The 11,719-nt window shown below is 37.5% G+C and overlaps 1 protein-coding gene across 1 annotated transcript; it reads left to right on the top strand.

Annotated features, from left to right (window-relative positions):
- Nucleotides 1-6,901: 6,901 nt before the first annotated feature.
- Nucleotides 6,902-8,240, top strand: LOC114500163 (olfactory receptor 5B12-like). Its single transcript, XM_028516775.2, has one exon. The coding sequence runs from the start codon at nt 7,059-7,061 to the stop codon at nt 8,115-8,117; it is 1,059 nt and encodes a 352-aa protein (XP_028372576.2). The 5' UTR covers nt 6,902-7,058; the 3' UTR covers nt 8,118-8,240.
- The last annotated feature ends 3,479 nt before the right edge of the window (nt 8,241-11,719 follow it).

The raw sequence follows: 11,719 nt of genomic DNA, 5'->3' as shown, positions 1-11,719 counted from the left end.
AGTGTGGGAGCTTGGGCAGGGCAGAGCAGGGGAGAGCAATGGGGCAAAAATAGGGACAACTGTAATTGAACAACAATAATAAATAAACACATACGTTTACGTATAAATGATATGCATATTAATTTATAAATAATCTTATAAATACACATATGCCTCTATAGTGAATTTACAGCAATATAACCAAAATAGTGCATGAATGTCAAGTCCTTGATTCCATCACACTTCTTCCCATGAAGTACATATTTTTTATAAATCTGTGCTTATTCTATATATAATTACATACACAGGGCACCTTATTCTACCTGGAATTATATGCTTCTCAGTGTTTACTTATTACATGACTATCTTCTCCATTAGATTTAAGTACCGTGAATACAAAAATTCTGTTTATTTTGCATGGGTCTCTATTCTCAGGGCTCATCATTATGGCATAAGTGCATTTGGGACCAATCAAGAATCGAGTGAATTGCTATTTCTCTCAATGGTATAAGCATTTAAAGTGAATTAAGTGAAGCACTAATTCCTGGGTTCCACTTGTCTTGTTCAATGATAGAGCTCCTGTGTCTATCCTCCAATGTTTATGTCAAACGTAGTCCTGGGGGTCAGGTGGTGGCTTGATTTGTGTATTATCAAAGAGAATTACTTCAAATAGGATGAATAAACTCAATGATCTTCCTCAACAAGCAGAGCTGGACCCTATAGACACATTAATCACTCGTTACCTAGTTAGGGGAGATAAAGAGTTTTGTAACTCTCTAAGGGTATTGTCTCCTGAGAGTTCCATGACTATATTACTTTCTTCGGGTTCTCTCTTATTCTTTAACCTTTCAAGATCCACATAACTCCACCTGGCAGTTCAAGAACCAGAGTTCTTTTAGTCTTTCATTTATTCATCTGATTTTTAAATAGCTGTCTAGCGTCCACAATGACCTTCCCTCAAACTATGATGTTTGTAAGAACAAGCAGCAAAATTGAGGGACAACAATCCCAAATAATAATGAGGATGATTGTGATCATGATGGACACCTTTGACCAAGTATAAGGCATTTTAGGGATTTCCTGACTTTCTTATCATAGCAACAGTGTTCAGGGAAGGTGCTATTGGGCTGCCTTTTTGTTATCTCCATTTTATACACGAATATGTCAAGACTCAAACAGGTTAAGTGATTTACCTAAGAAAAGAGAGCAGCGGATCCAGGGCTAGACTTTTTGTTAGCTGATTCCAAAGTCAGTGGCATTTTTTTCCTTCAGTTTCCCCTGCCTCTAGAGACCTTCACACACTTCAGCCAAACACTAAAGAAGACCATCCCAATACAGTGTTACTGGTTTTCACAAGGTGAATTTCTGATTTGAGATTCACTCCCGTATGAAGGAGCTGTACCTGCAGGGTGTTTTCTTCAAGGAATAAGGTAAACATGTAAGTCTACTACATCAAATCTACTGTCTGCATAAATTTGCAGGGATAGAGGTAGCCAGGAAAATGCATCAAAAAGAGACTTCTCCTTTGATTTATCTACAGGTTGGGCTTGAATGTTTTCAATACTTCTTATGTCTGTTTCACATGGTATAAACATTATAGTGATCCTATTAGAACATGTATTTATCATGTGACTTAGAGGAAAAGCAGACAAGCATCTTAAATCTCTGCTAAACGTAAGCTTGTTTGACTTTGAACAAATTATTCAAACTAGTTCAATCTCCATTTTCTCTTTCAGGGGATGTGGTAATATTAGTTATTTTGACTAATCCTACAGTTGATGAAAGAATCAAGTGGAATATCAATATAAAATTTTATTATAATGTGGGAGCTCATATAATATTTGAAAAGAGAGAAGTGGAGAATACCAATCAGAGAAAAATCAGGCTGAGGAATCAGTTATAAAATGCACTAAAATGAAGATGTGCAAAATTACATAAGATATAACTAATCATGAAAATAAAAAGATCCTATATCAAGTTCTACTTTTGCCAATAGAGACTATCTGGGGTTAGACAATTTACTAGCTATTAACCCAGACTGACTGATGGGTTACAGTGTAAGCAAGATAAACTACCATCACATAGTCTAGGCAAATGAGAACACAATGATCTCTCTTGGGAATGGATAATTAACATAGCACATACTATTCATCAATTTATGTAACTGCCTCAGTCCACATGCTATCCTGAGGTCAGGGAATGCATCCTGCTGGTGTGCCGTGGCAGGCTTGGAAATCAGCATCCGACCCGGTGCAACTCAGATACCTGGTGTTCAAGGAGCGAGAGAAAAAGCAGACAGCATTTGACACTTCACGTGGCTTGTTGGTTAGTGTTACTAAAGAGTCATGCACCTTTTAACTATCTGAGGATGTTTTGAGGGTTGAAGTGGGTTGTAAACATTTGTGAATACAGTTCCCATTCTTCAACTAAGATCCAGAGAGGTAGGTTATTTGCACAGAATCACTCAGCTTGGTAAGTATATTTGATTCCCAGTTTGTGTTTTTAAATCATTAACATTGACTTCCAACGATAGATTGAATCACTTAATCAGTTGATCAAACAGTCAACTAAATGAGTTACTTTGTGATGCCCTGTTCAGTTTGAGCATAAAAAGTGTGAGGCAACATTTCTTCGTGATGAAGAACAAAGACTTGGATTCACAGTAACGTGGCTTCAAATCCCAGCTCCGTGACTTTCTCGAGCTTTAAGCAAACAACTAAATGTCAGTAATCTTCAGTTTCCATACCTGTGAATTGGGGATAATATCTCACAACATGTGTGAGGATCGACTGAGGTAAATGGCACCATCTTTAGCTTGGCGATGGGAGCATAGCAAATGCTCAATAAAACATGTCTATCACAGGTTAAGTCAGTATGAATCACAACTTCCATTTACACAGAATGATAAATTACAATGGAGTTAAAAAGTTTTAGAGTAATGAAGTGAGAAATTCTACTGATTTTAATAGTATAATCATATCTAAAAAGGAAGGATCTGGGGGAACTTGTGTTATTCTTTTTTTTTTTATTTTAATCATTGTTCAAGTACGTTTTCACTTGTGTTATTCTTTGAACACATGAGATTTGTATTTTGGGCAGAGAGCATTTTGTCAGAAAGATTGCATTTTTTTAGTTTGTACTGAGCACCAACTATAAGGTGGTCCATTACATAAGAAGTTTCCATCTGTGGAGTGAAGAATAAGTGATTAATAAATGCCTCAAAGAACCATTGCAGCTCTTAATTTCTTCTCAAGACTAAAGAAAACTTAACTTTCTTTTTTTCCTGCAGGAAGATGTTGGATTAGAACCAGATTTCACATGTGAGAAGGTAAAAGTTTTGAAATAATTCCTAGCACATCATGTTTTTTTTTCCTCTGAATTTGAGAAATTGTTATCTGTGCTACTGATTTAGTGAGCAGTTTTTTAAAGTAACCAATTATCCTAGTCACCCTGCTCTGTGTAAGTAGCCTTCATACCACTGGTAATAGAAGTGAACTGTGTTCCAGATTTTCCATGCTTCTGTCCTGACCCTCATCTGTCTAACAGCCTCTCCAATCCCTACTCTCACCTTGAAACCTGTAGGGCTAATTTCATTATTATATTTACCACCATGTCACCCAGTGTGAAGCTTGAGGATTGTTAGCTCAGCCCTCAATTCCTACAAAATAGTGTTTATATCCCTTTACTTGGCTTCCACTCCTGCCTGACTCCTGAAATCACCCCACTGTGCCCTTTGGAATTTATAATCAGTCATCAACATAACCCAATAAATACTTAATGTTTTTTTCTGAAAGTCCCCTTTATCTACTTGGTCTAACTGAAATCTGCGTCCTGGGACAGTGCTGCCCTTGTAGCCATCCCAAGTGGTGGCAATTTTCTCTCCCACATCCCCCTTTCCATCAATCTCCTCATCTTTTTGACCTTGTAACATTAGAATACTCCAGTTTTTGTCTATCTAAACTCTTGTCTTTGGTGGTGTTATTTAGTCTTGTGGATTTTATATGATACGTATGTACATTGAACCATTAGAAGAATTACCAACATATTCAAGTTAATTCACCTGTTACAGCCAGTTCTTTTCTTTACATTCCAGATTGCATATCCAATTGTTTATGTGACACTTCTGCTTGAATATCCAAGAGGGACCTCAAATCCAATGACATTATCCTTTTCTCCCTTTTCCCCAAACATCTACTTCTTCTACACTATTCTGTGTATCACTATACAAACATTGGAGTCAGCATTAACTCCTCTGTATCTCTCATGCTCCTTTTTCAATGTCAGAAAATTCAGCCACCTCTACTTTTGAAATACATTCCAAAGTGGATAATTTTTCATCATCTCTCTCACTACCGTTTTGATCCCAGAAATCATCATCTTTTGCCTAGAGTGACAATGACTCCTAATTTTTCTAGCACCTTTCATTGTCATCCTGCTAAGTTTAGTTATGGACAGATCTAATAGAGTGATCCTTTTAAGAATTAAAATCAGATTTTGTCAGCTTAGGGCCAAAATCCTATAATGCTTTCCAATGTCACTCAGAACAAAAGTCGAATAACTTAAAGTAGTATATTAGGTCATTATAACTCCACCCTGCTGTACCTCCCTGACCTCACCTCCCTTCCCAGCACAGCCTTAATGATTTTCTTTCCGACCCTTGAACAGCCTCGGCATGTTCAAGCCCCAGCACCTTCCTTGTACTTCCTGTTCCCTCTGCCTGGGATGTTCTTCCCCCAAACGCAAGCCCTGCTTCCTTTAGGTATTTGCTCAAAAGTTTCATTTTGTTAATTAATCTCTCCCACACTACCACATTTAAAATCATATCTACCTGTCTCTAAATTTACCTATCTCCCACTCAGCTCTTGAAAAAAGAGCCAGATGGACTATATATTTTCCTATTGACTTTATTCTATATCTGTCCCCATTTCCAAAATACAAATTACTGTGTTTTCAATAGATATGGCAGTGTCTTGCTTATAGTAGCCACACAACAAGAATTTTTAAATAAAATGTATCACTGTATCAAATATCTAATTTCTGCAGTAAAATTAATCTTTAAGGGTTTTTGATCTCTAAACTACTTAGCTAAAATTTTAAAGTAGATAAAATTAGCAGACTTGATTTTGAAAAGACTCTTGATTTAAAGAAGTAGAGGCCCCATAATGTTACAGAACAAACAAGGGGGGCCTGGGACAATATACTATTACTGAAAGAAGCCCCCAGGTCCGTTATGTCTGCCGCCAGAGAAAAGATGTCTCTCAATGCAAAAGATTTGTGAAAAGGAAAGGAAACGTTTATTTAATGCTATACAAACTTAAAGTAGGGACCTAATGTCTTCACCAAAAATCCTCAAGTCCCTTAAAGCACCCACAAACAGACACAGTCCTTCCTTCCTTCCCCCTTTGCCCAGGCCAGAGTACTGTATCTCCCAAAGCTGCAGGGGTCCCTACTCTGGCAAAGGCACATGGTCCTCTCTCCCCGGACCACGGGAGTCCCCACTCTGTCAGAGCCGTGTGGTTCTCCTTCTTAGGGCTGCGGGAGTCTTCACTCTGCTAAAAGCTGTGTGGTTCTCTCTTGCAGGGCTGCGCGTAGTTCTCCCCCATTCAGAGCTGTGCATGGTTCTCCCCCTCCAATGGCTGCTGTGTCTTGGTTTAAATCCCAGCGCCAATCTTCCTCTGAAGTCCCATTTCCGGCTCCTCTCACAATTGGCTACAGCTGCCAGATTCTGGGCAGGTGTGGCCCTGTGGTGTGGAGCCAATTATCTCCAGGCTCTTCTGGATCTTATTACAGATCCCTATTTGAGGCTCCCCTCTTGGCTGCACCCTGTTACAATAATAGACTTTTGTGTAGGCTTCAAAAAATTTCCTTACATTGTTTATAACATCAGTGATAATGTATAAATATTGGTATTGTTTTTATCTGTGATGACTGAATCCAAGGTTTATCAGGTTCTGAGAATGGAAGCATAATGGAACAAGAGAAGAACTCACCCGCACTTTGAGTTTCTCAAGAAGGGGTATATTTATTGAATGCTTATTAAGTGCCAGGCAGTATTATTATTCCAGTTTTATTTGGGGGAAACTGAGGCCTAATATTAACACATTAGTTAATATCCAAGGTGACTCAGAAAATAAATGTGTTCTTAATCAGCATGGCTGGAATGGCCACTCACAGGTACAGAAACCCTGACCAAAAAGTTGGAGGCGGGCCTATGAAGGACGGGAAAGGGGAAGGCGTTTGAGAGAAAAGCAAATATCATGAGTGATGCTATCAAACCTTTGATTTCACCCTTATCTGGAAGCTCCATCTTATATTACCCACCCCTCTAATACCAGGTAGACCAAACCCTCCATCCAAGCCATAATTTCTAACAACCTAGTTCCAGTTTGCATGATGAACCCAATTTGATAGGAAAAATGTTGCACATTACCCAAGTTCAATGATTCTGTACATGGTGGGGGTGGGATTTTCATCTTTTAACATGACTTAAACATGGCTCCAGATCAGGGACATCTGAATGCAAAAATTTAAAACTGTACTAATGTAATAAAAGCCAAAACCTGTTCTTTTCTAGATGCTTTTATTCCTTGTACATGAATTTCTACTGTTTCCTTATTATTTGGTAAATTACACATTCTGTGTACTGTACTATACTGAGGGCACTTTGGGCCAAACCCATGTTTTATTTAACTATCTATCCCTCTCATACGCTACTGTTCTTGACACAATGGAAAAGACATAAAAAGCCAGTTGAAGTAAAATTAATTCAATTTTACATTAATTTTGTTAAGCTATCGACTTTAATATAAAGAATAATTTGTGGTTGTTCTATAACCTTTGAATTGGGAGTCTGCCCTCCTCCAGTGAGCAACTAATCAGGTAAACATTGCAGACATCCTTCCTTTCCTCCCCTTGATCTTAATTCACTCTTCTATGATGTTAGGAGATTAAAATGTATTATCTCTAAACCCTGTTATCTGGGTAGTCTGTGATCTATCAGTAATTTACAACTGCATGTCCTTGTCACAGCCGTGCTTTAGATCTACGGACTCCTGGAAACGTGCTATTGCAACAGTGGAATGAGACACAGAGCGGACGTGCCGGTCGATCTCCGCAGTCTTCCCTCTGGGGGTCACTCTGATTCTGTTTTCTCTTTGCTACGTACGAGGCAGCCACCTAACTCCCAGTTGATCCCCATGGAAAACACTACTGAGGTGACCGAGTTCGTTCTTGGGTTAACGGATGACCTTGAACTGCAGGTCCCCCTGTTCATAATCTTCTTCCTCATCTACCTCATCACTTTGCTTGGGAACCTGGGCATCACCATGTTGATACTGCTGGACCCTCGTCTCCACACTCCAATGTACTTCTTCCTCAGCAACCTCTCCCTGGTGGACTTTGGCTACTCCTCAGCTGTCACTCCCAAAGTGATGGCAGGGTTCCTCGCAGAAGAGAAAATCATCCCCTACAATGCTTGTGCCACCCAGTTCTTCTTCTTTGTAGCTTTTATCACTGTAGAAAATTTTCTCTTGGCCTCCATGGCTTACGACCGCTACACAGCAGTGTGCAAACCCCTGCATTACACCACCACCATGACAACAGGTGTGTGTGCGCGTTTGGTCATCGGCTCCTACGCCTGTGGCTTCCTGAACGCCTCTATCCACACTGGGAACATTTTCAGGCTCTCGTTCTGTAGGTCCAATGTGGTTGACCACTTTTTCTGCGATGCTCCTCCTCTCTTGGCTCTCTCGTGCTCAGACAACTACATCACTGAGATGGTTATTTTTTTGGTGGTGGGTTTCAATGACCTCTTTTCTGTCCTAGTCATTTTGATCTCCTACCTGTTAATATTTATCACCATCCTGAGGATGCATTCATCGGAGGGACGTCAAAAAGCGTTTTCCACCTGTGCTTCCCATCTCACTGCAGTCTCCATCTTTTACGGGACAGGCACCTTCATGTACTTACAGCCCAGCTCCAGCCATTCTATGCACACAGACAAAATCGCATCCGTGTTCTATACGATGGTCATCCCCATGTTGAACCCCCTGGTCTACAGCCTGAGGAACAAGGAGGTCAAGAGTGCCTTTAAAAAGGCTGTAGGAAAGGCACAGCCTTCTTTAAGATTCATATTTTAATTCTATAGAATCAGCAGTAAGACTGCTGATTCACACGGCTCACATCTATCTAAGGAAAATATTTACCTTTCCAGCCACAAAATTCCTAATTCCTTGTAGTAATTTCTCCAGCTATTAATTAAGCCTACAAAGCAAAAGTATTAAAAATACAACACATAGGAATAATAGGTTAAGCAGAATCATCCATGAATATATAATTCTTCTTTTTAAAATTCTTTTTAATAAATATGTTCACTCACACCCCCACATGAACACGTACACTGACATGTACATGTAAGTATATGCACACACAAGCATCATTTAGGAGGAACTCATGAAACCCACATACCTACAGAAGAAATTAGTTAAGATGCATTGTATGTGAGGAAGGTCTATTGTAATAGTAGAATTTAAAACAATTATTTTTGTGTCTGAGATCACATGCTTAATATAAATAGTTGACTTTATAGAAATATATGTCATGTATGTTTAGTTTTAAAAATTATAATTCACTATCTTTTTACATATAAAAACAATAGTTTTTATATATTTTTAAATTAACCTTATGAAAATACTTCTAAAATTCCTTGAGTGTAGATTTATTATTGATTCATTGTTCATGTTTGTAATGAAAATACATACCTTTTCATGGGTATTTATTTTCCCAATTTTTATATTAACGAAAATGTTTATATGGCAGTTTTAGTAAAGGAAACATATCACGATAGAGAAAAGAATGATAAAGGCATATTTTATTTCACTTAAATAAAAATACAACATTTAATTTTTATAGTTTAATTACCAAAAAGACAATAGTGTTAATAAATTATTTGTATATAAATGCTATAAATTTTTTAAATTACAAATTTGCTGATATTTTGAGTCTCAATAAGTTAACATTTGAATCATATGTATATCTATTTCTTTTTTCAGATTCGAGAACTTTCTGGCCATTTATTTCATCAAATATCCTTTCTGCCCTTTTCTTTCTCTCCTTTTTGGACTCCCATTATGCATATGTTAATACTCATAGTATTCCACAGTTCTTAAGACTGTTCTTTTTCCTCATTTTTCTTTATTTCTGTTTCTCAGTCTGGATATTGTCAACTGAGCTGTCTTAAAGTTCACTGATTTTTTTCCTGCTACTTTAAATTTGCTACTGATCCACTTCAGTGAGATCTTTGTTACTTATTTTTCTTTTCAAATCAAGAATTTCTATTTGTTTTTAAAATCTATATCTTTATGGATTTCTCTATTTGGTGAGGCATTGTTCTCATACTTCCCGTAATTTTTTAGACTTGGTTTCCTTTAGCTCTCTGATTTCCTCCAACTTTGACATAATGGGGAATTAACAAAAATAGGAAGAGTTTGGGAAAAGAGCACCCAGAAAAAGGTCATATCTCAGGTCCTAATGGTCATGTTATAGTTTCTACACAGAAATACAGCTGTAATTGTGTGTGTATGTGTGTGTCCCTGGGTTGTTCATTTTGTCTGTAACTCAGTGGGTAAAACCAATGTGCTACAGGTGAACCCTTGTTTTCCAATTTGTTTTGACAACTTAAGCAGCTCACATTTTAATTCTCCTCTGTCTTATTTCTCAGTTCATTAATTTTTAACACACACTTCAAACCCCCGACTACATGGTAGGGTCTTTCGAATTGACTTGCAGTGACCTCTAAGGCCTCCAAAGGAGAAATGATTTGCTCTGGAGGAAAGAGACACTCTTTCAAAAATGAATGGAGGCTTTCTCACACACCAAAAGTAAAATGGTAATTGCTTTATAGTGTTTGATGGAAGTTTACAATATAGTAGGCGTTGTTTTAAAAACTTTATGAATACTAACATATATGCTCCTTATAACAACCTGTGAAGCAGGCACTATCATCATCTCCATTTATAAGTGAGGGAACTGGAGTTTATATCAGGGATTACATAACCTATAACCTTTTTCATATGAATTTCAGAAAGGACAGTGACATGGGGCAATACAGCTTTTATAACATCCCAGCCTAGTTTCCTTCCCTCACTCATGATTCTGCTTGGTTGCCATCAGGAAAGTTAAGCCTGCATCTCTTTTGCTGAAGACATCTACACTATCGAGAAGAAATAACCCCCAGTAATGTAAACACCTTAGTGCTATGCCTTTATAGACTAAGCTAGGTCCCTACTATCTAACTGCTGCTGCTCTAAATGACTGGGGTGGGAACCTTTGGTTGCTCTCTTGGGTACCTAGACCCCCAACAAGTTCATGTATATATAAAACCCTCTGATTCTCAGTCGTTGGTTTCCAACATCCCAACATGACTCTATTTGACATCATTTTTAGAGGGACCAGTGTGTATGCCAAAAAACTCTTTGGTATTCTTTGATTGATCTTAATGTAAAATTTTGTCCATTTTACTAAGTGGCCTTATTTCAGTGGCATATTACTCTGAGCCTGCAACAAAGATCAGGGATAAATACCCAAAGCTAAAATGTTGTCCGTGGTGAATATAACGATTCTTTATTGGAGATGCTTAGCATTTACAGAGTACATTCCCCTGTTTTTCTTCCCAACAGTATCACTATACGACAGATTGGAGAATATTTTATAATTCTCACATAATAATTACCTTTTCTTATATTTCCCAGCCTCTTGAGAATTTAAATCTTTGTGACCAGACATTAAGTAAGAACTTCAACAGGATTCTGTCTTTCTTTTTGAGTGGGACTAACAATTTGAGAATCATAACTGAAATTGTGTAATTTTCTTTGAAAAACAAGGTAAATCTAACTCAGTTCTGTGGTCTGTTTAGACTGTGTTATAGAAGATGTGCTATGTTGTTATAAGGGCAAGATCTGCCCAGGGGATTTTCAGAGTTTAAGATCCTAAGTGTTAATACTCTCATGCTTCCATGCTGTATGGCTACAGTCCAGATGTTACAACAACCTCCTTTAATTAGGTAAATGGTGATTTTTCTCAAGTAACAGAGGATAGCATTTTTCTCATAATTTAAAGGGCTTAGGAAAGCACTTAGAAAATAGTGAGCACTAAGTAAATGTTTGTTGAGGCAATGAGTGAACAAATAAATGAATGAGTGAGTGAATCACTGAATGAATTGTTTATTGGGACTTTTCACTGCACACATTCTGAAGTTCATGGGTCTGTATTATTAAAGCATACTCTCGTGTGTAACTTTGCACAGACTTTTCTGAGGCTCCTGATCAAAAGTTTTAGACTTCTTTTGAACAAGGAATCCATAGCTTAAGGCATGATTTACATTGGCACCCAGCACACACAAACACATACCAGAAACAAAAATTTTATAGACCCTTATTTATTTTTCCATTTGCAATGCATTTTTGCTTTCTATTTTTCTCTATCTTAAATGAGCTCAAATATTTAAAATGATTAGAAAATCATCTGCACATAGTATGTGCTGTGTGTGTTAGGAATTATTACTAAAAATTGCAATATTGTTCTAAGACAATATGGGGTAGATTGCTTCTCCAAGACTCAGTTCACTCAAAACAAATCCATGAAGGTTTATTTGTTGAAGATTTGGTAAATATAACAAATTTATTGATTCAACAAAAGGGTGTTTGATAAAATACTCTTCTTTATTGCAATAGATATACATATG

This window comes from Phyllostomus discolor, chromosome 6, assembly GCF_004126475.2.
Source record: "Phyllostomus discolor isolate MPI-MPIP mPhyDis1 chromosome 6, mPhyDis1.pri.v3, whole genome shotgun sequence".
NCBI lineage: Eukaryota > Metazoa > Chordata > Mammalia > Chiroptera > Phyllostomidae > Phyllostomus > Phyllostomus discolor.
The sequence above is the reverse complement of the archived record's forward strand: the minus strand, read 5'-3'. Positions and strand labels throughout refer to the sequence as shown.

Coding starts and splice junctions, on each gene's coding strand:
- LOC114500163 (XM_028516775.2), top strand. CDS start 7,059: ATGAGACACAGAGCGGACGTGCCGGTCGATCTCCGCAGTCTTCCCTCT.